The sequence below is a fragment of the Phycodurus eques genome, chromosome 11, assembly GCF_024500275.1.
Source record: "Phycodurus eques isolate BA_2022a chromosome 11, UOR_Pequ_1.1, whole genome shotgun sequence".
NCBI classification, from domain to species: Eukaryota; Metazoa; Chordata; class Actinopteri; order Syngnathiformes; family Syngnathidae; genus Phycodurus; species Phycodurus eques.
The window spans coordinates 8455812-8476833 of record NC_084535.1 but is presented as its reverse complement, the minus strand read 5'-3'; the positions used below and the strand labels follow the sequence as shown (position 1 = coordinate 8476833).

The window sequence follows — 21022 nt, the reverse complement described above, 5'->3', positions numbered from 1 at the left end:
GTAAACTGCTAACAGGTTGCCTTCCAGGTGCTCGAGGTGCTGTGTTCTTTGTGCGTGTGCCATGGCGTTGCGGTGCGCTCCAATCAGAACCTCATCTGTGACAATCTGCTGCCAGAGAGAGACTTGCTGCTGCAAACACGTCTTGTTAATCAGGTCACCAGGTACTCGTGTGAACATTCTCAATAATTGAGATAACTTTCTAAATGATCAATTAATTTTGAATTTGTTATTAATTTCATTTTATATGGATATTTGTAATAAGGTTGGGAAATAATTAAAACGGTAAAGATCAACATTTTTGCAGCAAAGTTTATTTTTCAGTTCAAATTGCCCCGCCAAAGTGGTCTTTTTCGGAATTAGTTGTCTTCTGCTTGTTGCTGCCAATGAGTGAAATCCACCTTTTAGTTTTACTGATTGAATTCTATATGAGCAGCAAAATTATTTGAAAACTGTTTTGCACATTTCATCATGATGATTCACTACACTATAACTAGCTTCATCCCTATGGATGAACTCTGAAATGCTGGGGAAAAGAATCCCACCATCCTTTATTGACGAGCTGAATATTTTGTCAGTGAGTGAGGGTTATCATAAGTAATTCATCACATCGTCAACACTTCTTATCGTTGCACGTCTTTCACTTTAATGCTTTCAACTCTTGTGTGCCTGTCTCCATCCTCCTTGTAAATGCTGTGCCACTGGTAGCCATGATGACAACCAAATACCACATTTACGACTGCCAAATGTGGCATTGAGTGGATCTCGCCTGCTCCTCTCACGTAACTGGATCCTATCCCTGTTAACTTTGTGCAAGAGATTAGATACGTCCTGGAGTGGTCACCTACCAATAGTAGGGCACATATAGAGAAACAACCATTTACACTCACACGTGTGGACAATTTAGAGTCAAGGAATCTAATGGTTTTCAGTAGATTCTACAAAATTTGGGTTTTAAATGTCTATTTTACTCAAACACATACGGCAAAAATCAGAGAAACTGATCATTTTGCAGTAACAGCTAACTTTGGGAAAGAGGAGGGGTACACCCTGGACTGGTTACTAGCCAGTTGCAAGACACATAGTCTTCAATGAATTTAACATGCATGATTTGGAATGTGGGAGAATGCTGGCGTGCGTACATGTTAGCTTAACTGAAGACACTAAATTGTCCATGGGGGTGAATGTGAGTTTGTCAATGACGATTGACCTGCAACCAGTCCAGTGGACCCATCCTCTCGACCAAAGTTGGGATAGGCTCCACGTTACCCATGACCCTACTGAGGACAAGCACTCTAGAAATAGAATGGACGGACTCAAGAATCACTTTGCATCAGCAAAAACACATTTCTTGAGACTTTAATGGCTTTTGGTAATCAACGTCATTATCCTTTATTTAACCAGGTAAAAAAAAACTTTCAAACCTCTTTTCCAAGAGTGACCTGGCCAAGATGATAAAGCAAGACCTTCCCCATTATTCCCTCTAGCATAGACAAAACGTGCAACGTGAATGGTTAGAGGAGGAACTCAACTATCTGCCTTTTCTTCCTTCCTACCTGCTGCCTTTCATCACACTTCTCTCTATCAAGCAGCCATTGTTCCCATTAGTCTTTATTGTTTATTTTGTCTGGAATTCCTCCCCACCAAGTATCCCCAACGCCACCCGTCCAAGCCACTCTTCTCCCTCCTAAAGCCATTTCGCTTTCTGTCACCTCCATTTCAACTCGAACCAAACACCTCCTTGGTATGTTTGCTTGAATTTACCTTTTTGGCTTCTTCTCCATTTATTCTTCAACAGAATTTTCTCTCTGTTGCCCTGAGAGCCCTGGATGGGTGGTGTCTCTTGTAAGAACTGACATTTATTCTCCAGTTGCGGTATGTGGTGGGCATTCAATGTGTTTTGGAGTTTTCAGTTGAATGGCCACATTGATATATACTAAATGTCAAGCACCCCGTTTCTAAATTCTTCTTTTCACTAAGACACATTGAACAACATTGTAGGGTTAGTTTAAGTGAGGTCATTTTCTGTTCCAGCATGACTGTGCCCCAGTGTACAAAGCAAGGTCTTTAAAGGCATGTGTTTGGTGTGAAAATACGGAACTTCGTTTGAGCCTTGATATTAGCCACATAAAAAAATTTTTGGTATGAACTAGAACAGAGATGATGAGCCATTGGTCCCTCATAAACCATTTTCTTCAGGTTAACATCCTGTGAAGTTTTGGTGGCGTCATAGCCAATAGCCCAATGCTTTAGTCCATATATAATACACTCATCTGTGTCCATTATCCTGCATAATCCTTCCACGCAAGGTGTCTTTGAATTTCAGGGACACATTCTTATCTTTCAAATAGAAAATAACATGCTAAATAGATTCAAGCAATAGTACTCACATTCAATCACTCACCTCTTATTTGCTACTTTTTCTGTCATCTGCTTGTGAAACACCGAAGTGTGAGGCCCAACGTCTTCTTGTCTCTTGGGGAAGATTCGGCACAGCCTCGCCAGTGGTACTATGAGCTGGTCGTGGATCAAGTCGAGCCTTTCCTCACGGCGGAGCCCACGCACTTGCGCATCGGTTGGGCTCTAACCGACGGCTACCAGCCCAGGCCCACTGGAGGACACGGCTGGGGGGGCAACGGCGTGGGAGATGACCTCTGCTCCTTTGGCTTTGATGGGCTTCACTTGTGGTCAGGTGAGGTTATACTAAGGAGCATAGGATGCATTTTCTTCATCAAATCTTCTGTAAGCCATTTATTTTCAAGTGTAATGTTGTAAGATGAGTTTAAAATGATAAAAGTGTTTTGGTATGATAGTTTGTGGGTTAACCAATAGTCAATACTATTACTATAAGCAATTAATAAACATTGCGGGGTGGGAGCATCAAATACTCGCATGGCGGGGCACGGCCCATATCTTTTATGTATAGCGTCTTATGAATAATGCTGACTGTCTCTTCTGCATTCAGGTTGCGTGGCCCGCAGAGTAAGCTCTCCTTTCCCTCACCTGCTGGCAGACGATGACGTTGTCAGCTGCTGCCTGGACCTTAGCGCCCCCTGCATCTCATTTCGGGTCAACGGTCTCCCTGTGCAGGGCATGCTGGAGAACTTCTGTGTCGATGGACTTCTTCATCCCGTTGTCAGCTTCTCACCTGGAGTCAAGTTAGGACTGCAAATGTGCATATTTCACTCGACTGTATCCCAGTATGAGCAGTGAATACTTTTGTTTGTGTAAACAAGGGTTCGGTTTCTGTTTGGAGGAGAACACGGAGAATTCAGATTCCTTCCCCCGCATGGTTTTGTGGCGTGTTCTGATGCTCTGCTCCCGAAAGTGGAATTGAAGGTAGAACCCTGCCATAAGTACCTCTTGGCTCATGAAGATGGGAAACGAGAGCTTATTGGCCCCTTTGAGCCCATCATTCCAGTTACCTTCACACCCTCACCAGTAGACATCAGCAAGGTAAAGTAATATAGAGGTGTGTTAGATATTTTACAATGTACAGGGTGTTCCAAATAACGTTGAAAAATAAATACATTATTTGTCAAAATTCCAACAACAACTTCAAACGGATTTAGAGTTGACAACTGATTGGACAAAGATTCACAAATGTTCAATATCTGTACCACCCGTGACACAACAGATCCAAATCTGCTTTCCAGTTGGTGTATGTTTATTTAATTTCCTCCAAAATGCATGCTGCACACTGATGTGTGACTGTATTCCTGCATATTCTAACATGAAACATGCGCTATTCTTGCTAGTGAATGTCATTCTTCTCCCATAAAAAGTCAAACATTATACTAACATTAAACTTAAACTTAATAAAACTCAGTATACAATTATTATGTTTTCAACTGTAACAGGTGGAACTACCTTTGCAATTTGAGGATATCCGGGATAAAATCGCTGAGAACATCCATGAACTCTGGGTTATAGAAAGGATTGATCTTGGATGGACTCAAGGCAATGTAAGAAGGAAAAAGATTGTTGTCTATCACATTAATCACATGAAATATTACCTCGCTCACTTTACACGGTTTCGCTTAGAGTGGAAAATTATTATATGGCTTTTCGTCAAACAGGAGCGAGATGAAGGGAAGCGACTTGATCCGTGTCTGGTGGAGTTCTCCAAGCTGCCCGATCAGGAGAGGAACCAGAACCTTCAGACTGCCCAGGACACCCTTAGGTAGGCGCTGTGATCTCTGAGTCATATTCATTAGTTATTGAAAGTATACATCAATCTACATATACAATCTAGGGATTTTTTTCCTCCCCATCATTTTCATCATTTACTGCAGGACTCTTCTTGCGTTTGGTTTTCACATTGGCTTAAATGATGAGCGTACAGAGGAAAGCATCCCCTTCATGAGACTCTCCAACAGGTATGTATGATTCAAGCTCATAGGTTTTAATGTTACTCCTCATTGTTTTCTCTGGCAGGTTTTCCCAAACACTGGTGTGGTGGAAGAGATCATGAAGTGGGCCATGGGAAATGATCCAATTTCACTTAACTGATAAATTTTTAAATTGTTTTTATTCACACCAAATATTGTATCTTTATTCACTTATCTATGCTAGCGATGTGTACTGACAGGCAGAACAATTAAATCCACTAGATGGCAGAAAATACATAATTGTATCTAACTGCTGCCATTGATACAACAGAAAAAGTCTTGGTTTCACACTGAGTAAGCACATTTGTGGGAAAATCGAGATGAAATCATCATTATTGTATACAGTACAATAGTGGTACTTTGACTTACAAGTTTAATTTGTGGTGTGACCAAGCTTAAAACAAAATTTACTCAGATAGCAAAAATTTTCCTCACTGAAATGAATTTAAATTCCATTAATCTGTTCCTGTTTTTTACTTCAGTCAAGTGGGGTATTTTAAGTTTACAACACAGCTCGCAGAAATAAACTAAGCGATGGGTCAAAAAACTGTGTGGGAGCACTCGTGAGTTAAGGTACCACTGACTGTGTATCTAACTGTGTGTGTACGTAATTTTTGTAACATTTGTCTGATGAAGTTTCTGTGAGATTGTTCGAATATATTGTAAAATATGTGCCTTGGTTCAGTAAATGTTGGTAAAGACTGCTTTATAGTAATCTATTTGGTTAGGTACGAGCAGCCCGGTGGCTACAGACCTGCGCCGGTAGATACGAGCCACGTTTTTCTGAGCCCCCCTCATGAGGAAGCGGTCAAATTGCTGGCAGAGAATGACCACACCATCTGGGCCAGAGAGCGTATCAAGCAGGGATGGACTCACGGAGTTCGACAGGTTGGGGTTGTGTGCTGTACCGGGAAAGGGAAAATCAAATTTGAACATATGTGTGCAGTTGTAATCACATTTTCACAGCAACAGTGTTCTCTGGCAACACAAACGGTTGATCAGGTTTCCGATTTTTGTCCTTTAAATTCAGGATGGGAAACTAAAGCGGAGCCCAAACCTTGTGCCGTACAGTCTCCTTGATGAAAGGAGTAGAAAAATGGGACAAAAATGTGTCAAGGAAGCAGTTTGCACCCTACTGGCCTATGGTTACAGCCTGGAGAGCCTCCATCAGGAAAATAGTAGGTTTCAAAACCATTACTCCCAAGTTAGATTAAAATCAGATAATGCTTTATTGATGAGAAGTGTTGTTTAAAAATACATTATTAAGTTGTAATTAAAAAAAAAAAACCTGACTTAAAAAAAACTTTCTGGTTGTAATAGGAAACTAATAAGTGCACTTAAATTAACTGTTAAAGATTTGGACATTGTCACGATTCTATGGCAAAATACCCTGCATCTAACTTTTCTTTTTATTCTTGACTTTTTTGCAGTCATTTTATCAAACGGATGCGTCGTCTCTAGTGAAAAGTGCAAAGTGTTCCGAGCAGATAAATCATTTGCCGTGACTCTGGGGAAGTGGTACTTTGAATGCGAACTGGTCACTTCGGGGAATATGAGAGTCGGCTGGGCCAGGCCTGGCTGCACCCCTGATAAAGAGCTGGGCTCAGATGACCAAGCGTTTGTGTATGATGGATTTGAGGTGAGGTTTAAATATTCTTAACATTTCCCCCTGATCATTCTTCAACATGTTAAAGCACTGCATGGTTTTGTTTGGGTATTTGTCTCATAATCATTCAGTCATAAAATATGAATTATTCATGCTGTTCCTTTACATGACTGATGCACACCAGCCTTCATCTTTTCTGACTTTCTTTCCTTTCAGGCTCGTTGGTACCATCAGGGTGGAGAGCCTCTGGGACGTGCCTGGCAGCGGGCGGATGTGGTGGGTTGCTTGCTAGACATGACTGAAAGCACCATGATGGTCACGCTCAATGGAGAGTTGCTGTTTAATGACCGAGGTTCAGAGTTGGCTGCTAAGGACTTTGACATCAGAGATGGTAATATCTTTTTTTTTTTTTTTTTTTTTTTTTTTTTCACACAGACCCATCAGGCTAGAAGATAAATGCTTCCATTTTCCCTTCCTTTTAGGTCTGCTCCCCGTGGTCAGTGTGGGTGTGAACCAGGTGGTGAGGCTTAACCTCGGCCGCCAAGAGGGCTCTCTCCAGTACTTTAGTGCGTGCGGTCTACAGGAGGGTTATGAGCCTTTTGCTGTCAATATGGCTCGAGATCCTTCCCTGTGGATGAGTTGGAAACAGGCTCAGTTTATGTCGATACTGCCAGACGATCCTACCTTGCAGGTTTGACTTTAGGCTACTTTTTGTCTTTGTATCGTGTAATTAAAGCCTCTGTATAGTGAAAATAAATGTCTCACAAGTTTGGCACACCACAAAGAAGAGTGTTGTTACCTCCCAAATTTGAATGATTAAAGAAATCACCCAGTACTGTATATAAAATGAGGCTTCAAAATTTTAAAAAATTAAGTCTTTCTGTCCGCTCTCAAATGCTGTGGACGCGCGTGTCCACTGAATGCATTCCCCGCTCATCTGTCAACTGTCAAAGAAATACCACTTTTACGACCTGGAAAAATGGATGATACTTATTCTAACAACATGTCTGGGCTGCGAAAATACTACATCCGCTTGGAGCTTCCGGTGGCTGGAATATATCCCACCGGGTCGTCGCTGGGATTTTCCAGCTAAATCGGCCATGCCTGCTTAAAGCCCGGGTACAGACGCTGGAAAGTCAGACTTTCTTCCCTCTCAGTCTTCCGCCTGCTCTGCGTGACGTGGACGCACTCACAGCCAACAAGGAGCCACTCTAACCACTGATGTGAATGACGGCGCTCAAGTTCTTATGTAGTGGGAGAGAGGCAACTCCTGCTGGATGGCAAAGTGTATTATCAAGTGCCGTTTTAGCGATGGCCAAAATAAATCAGGAAAACTGAAAGGGTGAAAAATAGTTGAACACTATAGCGCCACAATTGACTACTACATAGTTCTCAGTCTTTGAACATATTGTATTTAGCAATCATTCAGCAAAGGGTCTTACATGAGACATGCATTTTTTTCTCCACAATTTAAACCTCAGGTGTCTAAATAACATATGTATGACATTCTTTTGTCAAAATAGCACACTGAACTTGAATTGTAGTGCAAGAGAAGCTGTGTACCCTGCTCCAAATAGGTACAGTAATCCTGGGCCAATGGCGATTCCAGCTTCCATTATCATGACTACCAGGGGCAGAGCTTTCTATTAGTTCGTGCACATCCCAGAGTGTATGAAAAAAAGTGAGGACAGAAAAAGCATTTTTCTCATTGAGGCAGCTCTTATACACTACAGTGTGTGTATAAGGAGCACAGAACATTGTACCGCTCCAAATCTGTCCAGGAATAACATGGGTGGACACGTGGGTGGACATCTGAACGTTGTTTATTTTCATACCTGATGGGTGGGCAGGCATTCCAGAGACCCAGCTAATTATATATAAGCCTTTAAAAAGTAATTTTTCCATTACGTCCACTTCAAGATGACGCAGGTTTTGACAGGAGCCTGTGTTGTTCTCAGCACTGGTTTATTGACAAAACTGATCTTCTATATCCTGTTTGAATCTCATTCAAGGTCAATAGAGTCAGTGGCTCAAATGAGTCCTTATCAAGCCTGAGGGTCTCACAGCAGTTGTTGGCACACCACGGCGGAGGCAGTGAAATGGGCTTTTACCGTCTCAGCATGTCCATCCAGTGTGCCGCTGTCCTCACCAGCCCGGTGGGGCTGCCAGTGGCATCCAGCTCTTTTTCTCCAGGTTTGCATAATGTCGCATCATATTACAACATTTTGTCCAGGTTTTCCTTTTGCGGATACTCAAAATTCTAAAATGTTTCCTCGGAGAGGATTATCTGTACAGGAAATGGATATATGGACACTTCATAAATATATTATCTAAATTCTTCGAGAAAACCACATTACATTATTTGCTATTCACTATCTCACGACCTTGGAACAGCTGCTCTGCTTAAGCTGTAATTAATTCTTGTTGTCCTTTTAGGAAGGCGAGAGCAGGAGGAGGTGGACTCTGACTTTGAAGTGCTGATGAAGTCAGCCACCAGCTTCGCTAGTTCAAGAGATGAGTTTGAGTACAAGGATCACGGCCAGGACAAAACGTCACGACTGAAGCAGCGGTAGGCTTTGGAGAAAAAACTGAAAATTGGTCATGTATTGCAGTCACCTGATATTTGGAAGCATAAAACCAGGGAAATGATGTTTAATTTATTTGACTTATACTAAAATGCATGATATAGTTGAAGTTGTTCTTTGAAGGTTCATGCTGAAGCGAACCAAACCAGGCCTGGTCAGCAGCAACTCCTCCGCTCGGCTCCTTGAGGACGTGCTAGTTGACAAAGATAACGCTGATCACATTCAGACCACGAGAGTAAGACCCTAATCTTCTCGTCTCGCCACAATCAGTATGATGACTACGCTTGCTAGAAAATAACATATTCCTGCACTTTTGCAGTTTGCAAAGTCAGATCCATAACTAAGCGTAAATGTGATGCTTATTGTCACAATATGATAATTTTGGCACTTGTCTAGACTTAATCGCAATTTTCTTACCCACAGTGATGAAACCAAACAATTTCTTTATTTCAGTATTACTACTCAGTGAAAGTTCTTCCAAGCCAGGAGCCTTTCAATGTGTGGGTGGGTTGGGTAACCCCTGATTTTCATCAAAATGACATGATGTTTGACATTGACAATAACCTCACAGTGACTGTCACTCTTGGTGACGATAGTGGCAAAGTCCAAGAGAGGTAAGTGTTTTATAGCCGAATTTATAAATACAGTAACTTTGAATTGGTGTGTGCCATTTTCACATTTTTCCAGTTTCAGTGAAAATTACCGAACAGCTGCCTAATCATGACAGTCCTCTTGACACCCACAGTGTGAAGAGGAGTAACTGTTACATGGTTTGTGCCGGAGAGGCGACAGGTTTGTCTCGGAGCCGGAGGAGTGCTGGGTTGGAAATTGGATGCTTGATCGACACAGCATCTGGGCTGCTGACGTTTACCTCCAGTGGAGTAGAGATGACCACCTTCTACCAAGTAGGCAACACAAGGAAACAGAATTGGATTTGTTGGGGCTCTTATTTAAGATGAATTTAATGTCTTATTCCGATATTTTATTGTAGCATATTTTAACTAATTCTGTTGACGAAAGTGTTGTTTGTTGTCAACGAATCAGGTAGAGGCCAGTACAAAGCTGTTTCCTGCTGTTTTCGTCAAACCTACCACCAGCAACATGTTTCAATTTGAACTGGGAAGCATTAAGGTAAACCACTTTTTTGTAAGGAACTCAATAAAAGACAATATAGTTTTACAACATTGATTATTTGTTTTGTTTATACACCTTTAAAAGACCACATTCTTTTCTCTACTTTGGATTTACAGCAGGTGTGTTTTACTATTTTTTTGGTTTTTTGGGCAGATGCGGATGTGTGTTTGTTAGTGACCAGTGTATTTCGATAATGTTAGGCTCGTATAAGTGGGGTATTTCCGATCTCTGTGTTTTTACGCTGCACTTTCATTGGCACATATCCAATACGTATTTGGTTTTTATCTACATCTGGAAGAGGCCTTATTCCAAAGTGAGTATCTGATTCCATCCGTTTATTGCCCTGACGCTTATTCCAATTGTGAGGACCTGGGTTCAAATTCGGCCTCGCCTGTTTGGAGTTTGCATGTTCTCCCCGTACCCGTGTGGGTTTTCTCCAGGTACTCTGGTTTCCTCCCACATCCCAAAAACATGCATTAATTGAAGACTCTAAATTGCCTGTAGGTGTAAATGTGAGTGCGAATGGTTGTCAGTTTCTATGTGCCCTGAAATTGGCTGGCGACCAGTTCAGAGTGTACCCCGCCTCTCGCCCGAAGATAGCTGGGATAGGCTCCAGCACACCGACGACCCTAGTGAGGATAAGCGGTATGGAAAATGGATGGATGGATGGATGGATTCTGTTCCCTATTTGTTTTAAAAAAAAATCATTACAATACCTTTTATTTGTCTTCATCTCCATTCAGAATGTGATGCCCTTATCGGCCGGCTTGCTTCGCAGCCTCAGAACGACTTCCACACCCCACTGCCCGCCCAGGTTTCAGGTCCAGCATCTGACCCCGGTCTCATGGACGCGAGTGCCTGACCGATCACTGAAGGTGATGGTAGACCATCCTGATGCGCGCCATGGCTGGAGAGTCCAGTGCCTCGAGCCTCTTCAAGTCATGACCCTCCAAATCCTTGATGAAAGCAGGTCTGATGAAGCACAATTGAATTTATCTGCAGTAGGACTGGGCATTAATTGATTAGGCTGGGTTTGGGTCAGGAAGATTCTATAGAAAAAAATCTTAATGGCTTCTGTAGTCAAAATATATTATTTAATATTATATACTGTGTGTGTGTGTGTGTGTGTGTATATATATATATATATATATATATATATAAAATCTAAAGGTTTTTTTTTTTTATCTGCACGAATAAGCATAGTGGAGCAGTGAGAGCTTGAGAAACTCGGAGCCCTCAAAGTCATGCCTCTGCCACACGTGGGGCCTCCGCCTCAAGTAATACCCCCCGCCCCCTGTTGACAAATAGTTTTAGAATGGGAAACTCGGTTCACTCTGTTCTGCCCCCCCCCCTCCCGCAGCCTCGTTGGAAAATTGCGTACCACCCGCCCCATTCCCCAGCCGATGAATATTTCCTGTATTTTTTCTTTCATGCTGGGTTCCCTGTGTAGTTCAAAGTGTGTCCCCGCTTATACTTTATCAAAAGAGGCACAGTTTTTTTCAGTCATTTGAAATTGGTTCCGGCTTGCAGCGTCAGACAATGCACATAAAAACAGTCCGCTGCAAATTATGCTCAAAGGCTGCTGCGACCAAAGGGTGTGGCGCAACCAAATTATTTCAACATTATTTCAACATTTGAAACGGACACATGCAGCAAATGTTGCTCTGCATGCGACCCAGACGAACACAAAAGGGAAAACTCCCGCTAAGAAACAGACATGACCAGAGTCTTTTTCACATTACTTGCATAGGATAAGAAAGCCAAGGCAGTAACGGAGTCGCTGTATATTTATACGTTGCAACGGCAGTCATTTATCCACATTCTGATACACTTCAGTGGTGGAAGCAGCGTGAAATAAACTCCCCACAGCTGAGGGATATCGCCAAGAAATAACTCTATTCATGCTGCCTCATCAGAAAGAGTTTTTAATGTATGGGGTGGCATTGTTACATGTAACAACATGCCTAAAGCCTGATATTGTAGACAGGCCTATTTTCCTTGACAAAGTTTGTTTTCATTCAAACTAGGAACCTACCTGGCATATGCTATATGCTGGATTTTGTTTACATTTCCAGGCACAAAAGTTAAATTTGTATGGAAGCAGCACCTTTTATTCATGTTACATTCAGTGAGTTTTGTTGTTACATATTAAGCTTCCAGAAACAGTCAAAGGGAATATTTTTGTCATTTTATTGATGTCAAACTTAAATTTAAAATGTTTTTATTAAGCTGTAATAAGAATTGTTTTTAAAGGGCCATCTTCCCCAAGAGGAAGCACTTTTACTTTCACATTTTCTATAAAGAAAAAAAAATATATAATATATTCTTAGTGTGGAAGATCATGCAGTTCATGAAAAAAAAAAAGGTTTAAAAGCATGTTTGGTTTTGAGGATGAATAAACCAAATTCCACAAGGTGGAAAAAGTCCAAAGAGCAAAACATTGACTAATGTTATTGTCAATAGCTTTTTCTTTTTATTAAATGGAATACAGTTATTATAACCAAAAATATATTTTTTTGGGGGGGTGGATCCCCAGAGATTTTATTTTAAGACCATATCACAGAGCCCTAATGTAGCAGCCTACTACATGACCATATTTGTACTTTTTATGACACAGGTGCGTGGACATTTTGGAGCTGTCCGAGCTCAATGGCATCTTGACTTTTCAGTACCACACTCTACTCCTTTACTGCGCTTTATGTGCCCTGGGCAACTCAAGAGTGTGCCATGCCATCTGCAGCCACGTGGACCAGTCCCAGTTCCTTCACGCCATTCAGAATCCACACCTGCCTGGCCCACTGCGCTCTGCGTTTTATCAGCTTCTTGTACAGGTGATCTCATGCTCGATCTCATCCTTCAATTTGGAAAATTTGGGCTTTTGGACTGATCAAACGTTTAATCTTGTTCCTTTGTGTTTTTCTAGGTTCACCTCAGCAGCCATACCTCTGCATGTCTCATGATGAACAATGAATACATTGTCCCTATGTCACATCAAACCAGAGACATCACCCTTTATCCATTAAATTGCGACAATGCGAGAAAATTTACACTTCCTTTAGGCATCCCGAGCATTAGCGGAAGCGCTTCCCTGAAACCACGGATGCAGTTCTCCAGGCCTTGTTTTGTCACCAGTGATGTGATGGGACAGGAAGTATCCTGCAGTGACAGTCCAGAAATCCCTCTGGATATACTGAAGACCCTGACAGTGGAGATGCTGACTGCAGCAGTGTGGACTGTGCATCGGGGTGTCAGGGACCCTGTAGGTGGCAGTATGGAGCTTCTGCTGGTTCCCCTCATTAAACTGTTCTACACTCTTCTGGTGATGGGGGTACTGACTGATGAGGACCTGGCTAAAGTTCTCAAGCTGATAGAACCTGGAGTCTTCTCTATAGATGAAGATGGAAGAGAGCTGAGAGAAGACTTTCAAGACAATTATCCGAAACAAGGACTGCTGCAAATGAAACTTCCAGAAACGGTCAAACTTGAGGTGAATGCATAGAGTGGAATTAGCTTTGTGTGCATATTGTTTGAGACTCCTATGAGGAGCCATATAGGCCACGAAAAAAACCCATCTCACACAGTCAAAAAACACACACACCAAAAAACTCAGACAGACCAAGAAACATCTCACAGAAAACTCTTACAGTAAAAATCATCGCACCTACCAAAAACCTCTAACAGACACAAAAACCTATAGCTCACACACCACAAACCTCTTGCACACACCAAAAAACCTTTCACAAATCAAAAAAACTTACCACTCACCCCCAGAAACTTTTTTTGTGTTTTTAAATGTTATTTTATTATACATACTGTGCATATATTTCATGATACATCCAGACAAACAACACAGCCAATATATTCTCTTTCTGTCTCTCCAGCTGTGCAACGTGCTGACCTACCTGTGCGATATGCAAGTGTGCCACAGGGTAGAAGCTGTGGTGGCTTTCTCTGAAAACTTTGTGGGGCAACTGCAGGAGAACCAGCGCTTCCGCTACAGCCAAGTCATGCAGGCGCTCAACATGTCCGCCGCTCTCACGGCCCGCAAGACCAAGGAGTTCCGCTCACCTCCACAAGAGCAGGTTCAATTTCAATATTAGAATTTAGAGCTTAGAATCCAGTGAACCCTGGCTATTTGTGGGCATGGGGGACGACGCCCTAATGCGAATAGCAAAAATGTGCGAGTAATGGGCGCCCCTCCTAAAAATGTTTGTAGTTACCGATATTATAGTTTAAACCTAAGGTGTCTGAAGACAAGGGGCCATCTGTGGCCCACTGCACATTTATTTTATTGGCCCATCACATATTTTAATAATTTAAACAAGGCATGCATCAAAAGCTATGAGGAAATGTTTAAATGTTGAAAGATAGGGCACCATTTTTTTATTATAAATAAAAATGTGACAAACACTTCATCTTACAAAAATATCACTTTTAATTTTAGATATGTTTTAACATAAAGAAAGGTTTGTCAAATTTGTCACGATTTTTTTCAAATTCAAAATTTTAAATACATTTGATTTTTACAAGATTTAAAAAGCATTTTAAAGTTGAATATTACAATATATCATTTACATATTAATATGATTATTATTTTAATGCTAAAGTTGCGTTTTCACAGATTACACAAAGCTGAGATATAACTTTTTGTTTTTCCTTAAAAAAATTTAACTGCTTAGCATACAACCACAATTCCAATGAAGTTGGGACATGTTAAAATCAAAACCTAGGCGGCACGGTGGCCGACTGGTTAGAGCGTCAGCCTCATAGTTCTGAGGACCGGGGTTTAATCCCCGGCCCCGCCTGTGTGGTGTTTGCATGTTCTCCCTGTGCCTGCGTGGGTTTTCTCCGGGCACTCCGGTTTCCTCCCACATCCCAAAAAAAACATGCATTAATTGGAGACTCAAAATTACCCGTAGGTGTGAATGTGAGTGTGAATAGTTTGATTGTATGTGCCCTGCGATTGGCTGGCAACCAGTTCAGGGTGTACCCCGCCACCTGCCCGGCTCAGAAAATGGATGGGTGGATGGATGTTCAACCTATATTTAATTGAATTAGGACAGGTGGCAAAAAAGACTGAGAATGTTGAGGAATGCTCATCAAACACCCGTTTGGAACATCCCACAGGTGAACAGGCTAATTGGGAACAGGTGGGTGCCATGATTGGGTATAAAAGGAGCTTCCCTGAATTGCTCAGTCATTCACAAGCAAAGATGGGGCGAGGTTCACCTCTTTGTGAACAAGTGCGTGAGGAAATAGTCGAACAGTATAAGGACAATGTTCCTCAATGTACAATTGCAAGGAATTTAGGGATTTCATCATCTACGGTCCATAATATCATCAAAAGGTTCAGAGAATCTGGAGAAATCACTGCATGTAAGCGGCAAGGCCGAAAACCAACATTGAATGTGACCTTCGATCCCTCAGGCGGCACTCCATCAAAAACCGAGATCAATGTGTAAAGGATATCACCACATGGGCTCAGGAACACTTCAGAAAACCAATGTCAGTAAATACAGTTCGGCACTACATCCGTAAGTGCAACTTGAAACTCTACTATGCAAAGCAAAAGCCATTTATCAACAACACCCAGAAACGGCGCCGGCTTCTCTGGGCCCTGAGCTCATCTAAGATGGACTGATGCAAAGTGGAAAAGTGTTCTGTGGTCCAACGAGTCCACATTTCAAATAGTTTTTTGAAATTGTGGACGTCGTGTCCTCCGGGCCAATGAGGAAAAGAACAGCATCTGTGATGGTATGGGGCTGTGTTAGTGCATGGGTAACTTACATATTTGTGAAGGCACCATTAATGCTGAACGGTACATACAGGTTTTGGAGAAACATATGCTGCCATTCAAGCAACGTCTTCTTCATGGACGCCCCTGCTTATTTCAGCAAGACAATGCCAAACCACATTCTGCACGTGTTACAACAGCGTGGCTTCGTAGTAAAAGAGACTACTAGACTGGCCTGCCTGCAGTCCCTGTCCCAGCTTTTTTGGAACGTGTTTCAGCCATAAAAGTCTGTGTTAATGATTATTTGCTAAAAACAATAAAGTTTATCAGTTTGAACATTAAATATCTTGTCTTTGTCGTGTATTCAATTAAATATAGATTGAACATGATTTGCAAATCATTGTATTCTGTTTTTATTTATGTTTAACACAATCTCCAACCTTCATTGGAATTGGGGTTGTATATTGACCTATGTTGAGCTTAGCATGTTTCATAAACACAAGTTGAAGTGGGCTCACCTCCTTGCATTTTTCCATATATGGCCATCTGTGGAAAAAGTTTGGACATCTGTGGTTTAAACTCTAAAGATACCCCAAACTATGAGATGGTGACGTTGCAAATGGTGGATCGCGAATCGACAATGGTTCACTGTTCTACACTGCGCTTCTCAGTGTACCATTGAAGTTTTTCATCTGTTTGCATTAGATCAACATGCTTCTGAGCTTCAGAGATGGCAACCAGCAGGAGAACTGTCCATGTCCAGTGGAAATGCAACAGCTCCTGCAAGACTTCCACCAGCTCCTCAACACCCACTGCGGTCAGATCACCGTTGCTATTTCAGCGCTTAATTGTTCATCCTCACTGAGCCAGTAAAACTCAGTGAGCCGGGAAGAAGTTCTGAGAAAGCACTTACTGTGATTATCTGCCAGTGAGCTTCATTTTATTACACTGCTTTTGTGCAGGCATTGAATTGGACAGTGCCTCAGAAGAGGGTGAGACAGCTGAGATGTCGGTAAAGGATCAACTTCTAAGCCTGGGGGCAAGAGTTCTTGGACTGAAGAAGATGCCCGCAGAAGTGGAAGATAATGGAACACAGAGCCCCAGTAAGTACACATTTAGTAATAAGATTGCCATTTGATGCTATCCAGGTAGGGCCAGCGCATAATTTTAAGAGACTGGTCACTTTGGGGGACATTTCAATGTAAAATGTTAAAGACCATAGGCACCCATAAAGACAATAAAGGCATTTTTACTCATGGAGGCAGCACTTCATACTCTGTGCTGTGTGTACGTGTTGTATTTTTGACAAATGGACACATCACCAAACACAAATACCCCCACCACTGCATCGACATCGTCACAGAGTAATCGAGTATATGTGCTGCTTAACAGAAGCCAACGCTAATCTGTGCATCCAACAAAACTCAATGCAGCGCTACTTACCTTTTGACTTTTACATGATGGCAAGGGCGTTACACCCATGGAGGGTGTGGGTGTTTCTGCCTGATAACACTTCAGACTCTCCAGTCCCACCATGGCTCAGGATCTAGTTGATCATGTTGTCGGCAGAGAAACGTAATGTGGGGGCGGAGATTGTCCTTACTGTTTTGGACGTACCAATGGGGCAGACATGCATTATGGTTGACTCACAGGCACATTTTCAGAAGTTGGCAGAAAACAAAAGATTTACTTGTTTGTTTCATTTTACACTTTATGGGTGGGGAGGCACTCCAGGGATCTATTATTACTATCTAATTATTACTATTTCTGTACAAGCAATAAAAAAGTCAATCTTCCATAGTAGGCCACCCTTCAGTAGAACAAATAATCAAGAAGAAAGTTGGGATGACTGTGGGATTCGTTGCAGGTTCTTGAACTGCACCAACAAATTACTATTGTGAGAGCAGCTCTACCTAATACATTGGCCGGACAAATACAGTGATCTCCGGCTTTTCACGGGGGATAGGAACCGAGCCCTGCCTCAGCTAATGAAAATCTGCAAGTAATTGATGTCCCACACTGAAAGGGTTTGTAATTACCTATATGTGCTACTAGAGGGTGGCAACGGACTGTTATTTAAATGAAGCTCCTCAACTAATTTCAAATTGTTTCCTTGGCACCAAGATGCCACCAGATGGGGCAGAGGAATACTGTGAGTTTTTTGTTTGTTTAAAAAAAATCACAGAGGATAGGTTCCAAAAGAAATCAGTGAATAGGCTAATTGTTGAATGCTGATTGGCGAATATGAAGGGGTTCGATGTAAAATGTAATGTGTGTGTGTGTGTGTGTGTGTGTGTGTGTGTGTGTATGAGGTCGATTTCCTGTACCGAACGCCCTTTTTCTGCCCCTTCAGAGTCCCTCAAGATGTTGATCTCTGAAACAATGCTGCGATGGGCTCAAGACACTGAGATGGAGGAGCCCGACTTGGTCAGGGCCGTCTTCTCATTGCTGCACCGCCAGTATCAGGGCCTTGGTGGGCAAATGTCGACCCCTCTATCCAAAGCTTACACAATCAGCCAAGCTTCGGTGGAGGACACCATGACCCTGCTTTCCTCCTTGGGCCAAATCCGCTCATTACTCAGCGTTCGAATGGGGAATGAAGAGGAAAAGCTGATGATCAGAAGACTAGGGTAAGGGTAGCTTATAGTATTCATTAGTTAATTTAAGTAAGACATCCCACAATTTGTTTCCCCATTTACTAAAACAGAGACATCATGAACAATAAGGTTTTCTACCAGCACCCCAACCTAATGAGGGCATTGGGCATGCATGAGACAGTCATGGAGGTGATGGTCAATGTTCTTGGAGAGAAGGAATCGAAGGTCAGTCTTATATATTGACAATTTGTGTTCTGTCTCTGTTTTCATCTGACACCTTGCTTGTACTGTATATTTCTTCCATATTCATGAATTGATTTGGTTCTGCTAGGAGATTTCCTTTCCAAAGATGATAGCCAGCTGCTGTCGATTCCTTTGTTATTTTTGCCGCATCAGCCGACACAACCAGGGAGCCCTTTTTGACCACCTCAGCTATCTATTAGAAAACAGCAGCGTTGGACTAGGTAATGTCCTATCTCATCACTTCTGTTTGACATATCCTTGGAGGAAAAAAAAAATTAAATTTAAAGAAAAATGTCTTTCTCGTGTGGGTATCCTTTGTAATGCATCAATTCCAGCCCTCAAAGTAATCTCATGGATTTCCAACGACCAGACATTATCTTCATGGTCAGTGTTTTATGTGGGATTTTACTCTCTCCCTTCAGCGTCACCATCAATGCGTGGGGCCACTCCTCTGGATGTGGCAACAGCCTCAGTCATGGACAATAATGAGCTGGCCCTCGCGCTGAGGGAGCCTGAACTAGAGAAGGTGAGCTGACAGCTTACCTCAGCTTTAGGTTTATACATATGCAGGGATGCAGCTGTCGAATATTTTAGTATTTGAGTATCTTAACAAATTTTTTATCGAATAATCGGGTATTCGGATAAATTATATTTTTGCTTAGTTAAAGCAATAATGAATACACAAGAAAACATAAGCTATTTCACTTAAAAATGAATGTCCATTTGTTTTTCTTTTTGGAGATAACTGTTTTTTGTTTTTGTTTTTTTGGTCCTGTTCGGCTGTTAGGTCAAGCAGAATGGAAAATCTGTATCTCTTTTATGCCAGAACAGTTTTACTGTGTCACAGTGGAGTTTTTAAGCTTCCGCTGCGCTTTCTTAGTATTATAGTTGAGGTTTATTGAGAAAATCAGACTTGATCACTCGAACAGAACAAAGTTTCTAAAAGCGAGAGAGAAACAAGGACAAAAGACAAAGCACTAATTGTAAAGAGGATGAGAGAAGTAAATCATTACATTATCTACAACAATGAAACATTAAATATGAGTGTTGCATGGGGCTGTAGTGCTACACCCTGTGAGGGAAGGACAGGACAAGATAGAACAGGACAAGGACAGGAGAAGGAGCATGCAGGACAAGGGTTGTGAACCCGGCTGTACAACTGAAGTGTTGTTTTATTTCTTAGATTCACATTGAGCAGGAAACTGTATTCTTGTCTCGAAATATTTTCAGTGAGGCAATTTCTAACAAATACAAATAAATATTCGAGTTAAATAAGTGGATCCCAGAGGCACAAAAAAATCTTTTGAGGATTTTTTTTGTACTCAAAATACACGACACAGTCGAGTACTCGTTGCAGCCCTAGTCATATACTGTATGTACAGTATGCTTTTGAAATGCAGTGGTACAGTACCTAGACCTACTTATAAGTGTGCCGAGTTACTATTCGCTGCTTGGTACATTTTTTTGCTTTGTGTTGCGAGCCAAAACTTTATTACATGAGGTCCCCTGTAGTTATTATTTGCAGCTACGTTGACAGTTTCTCATATCTAGGTGGTGCACTACCTTGCTGGCTGTGGTCTGAAAAGCTGCTCACTACTTGTGGCCAAAGGCTACCCTGATATTGGATGGAACCCTGTGGAGGGGGAGCGCTACCTGGATTTTCTACGTTTTGCTGTATTCTGCAATGGTATTTACAATGGCGCTTCCGCTATTGAAACTCTTTGTCTCCGTCTAGAAATGTTCTTGTATCAGCAAGTAGCATTACACACATATTCTTATACTTTTAGACATCTAACTTGCATCTGCAGTGAACTTTTTTGCCATTCACATAGTCCTTTCCTGATACATTGTGAAACTGCAATATTAAAAGTATAAATGACAGAGTAAATCTGCCTCTGCACGGAAAGCCGTTTGAGCATTTATTATTATTCTCTATTTATTGTTGTTGTCTCTAATAGTACTACTAGCAACCAGTTGTCAGCGAGTGCACAGTTTTGCCTCACTTACATTTAGTTGTCTTACTAGTATGCCAAAGTTGTACGACTAGTCAAGGCAAAGAGCGTAGTAGTAAATGGACCTTAAACTGGTTCTGCTTGATATGAAATAAATGGTTTGAGCATTTATTCAATATCTGGGATATCAAAGTCATTTGAGCATTTAATCGCTATCCTTGATTTCCAGCCTTAAGGTCGTACTGGCAGGCTATAAGTGGCACTAGTAGTGGTAAAAACATTACTAGGAAGACACAGTCATTTTACTAGTGAGCTGAATTGTCTTACTAGTACGGACATAGCATACTGGTTCAAAATAAAGGTTATGACCTTGAGCTGATATTGAATAAATAATCAAACAGCTTTCCATATCTGTGTGCTCTTTGACCACAGGTGAAAGTGTTGAAGAAAACGCTTACTTAGTGTTGAGGTTGCTGATTCGTCAGCCCGAGTGTTTTGGTCCTGCCTTGCGAGGTGACGGGGGACATGGCCTCCTAGCAGCGATGAAAGAGGCCATCAGCATATCAGAGGACTCGTCTATGAATGGAGCTTGCATGGCCTACCAGTCCAACGCAACAATGTCAGTCACTTATTGTTAGATGGTAACCAACCATCAATTTTCTATGGCACTATGGGTGAGATGGAGCCTATCCCAGCCAATTTTGGGAGAGAAGTGGTGTACAGTGTTACTCTGCATATTCAGGATTTGCTACTCCCGATTTACCGATAGCTGGATTTGTCTTT

The 21022-nt window shown here is 41.8% G+C and overlaps 1 protein-coding gene across 1 annotated transcript in view; it reads left to right on the top strand.

Annotated features, from left to right (window-relative positions):
* ryr2b (ryanodine receptor 2b (cardiac)) overlaps nt 1–21022 on the top strand; it is a 69046-nt gene that overhangs the window by 12565 nt on the left and 35459 nt on the right. The window contains 30 exon segments of the mRNA XM_061690819.1: nt 28–161; nt 2448–2689; nt 2963–3155; nt 3234–3453; nt 3858–3962; nt 4077–4180; nt 4293–4376; nt 5117–5276; nt 5419–5566; nt 5819–6027; nt 6211–6385; nt 6477–6685; nt 8007–8187; nt 8431–8563; nt 8703–8814; nt 9033–9193; nt 9325–9484; nt 9624–9710; nt 10457–10683; nt 12331–12544; nt 12637–13200; nt 13595–13795; nt 16153–16264; nt 16410–16550; nt 17801–18077; nt 18155–18269; nt 18376–18508; nt 18710–18813; nt 19839–19974; nt 20672–20858. Of these exon segments, the coding sequence (XP_061546803.1) occupies nt 28–161; nt 2448–2689; nt 2963–3155; nt 3234–3453; nt 3858–3962; nt 4077–4180; nt 4293–4376; nt 5117–5276; nt 5419–5566; nt 5819–6027; nt 6211–6385; nt 6477–6685; nt 8007–8187; nt 8431–8563; nt 8703–8814; nt 9033–9193; nt 9325–9484; nt 9624–9710; nt 10457–10683; nt 12331–12544; nt 12637–13200; nt 13595–13795; nt 16153–16264; nt 16410–16550; nt 17801–18077; nt 18155–18269; nt 18376–18508; nt 18710–18813; nt 19839–19974; nt 20672–20858 (5228 nt within the window).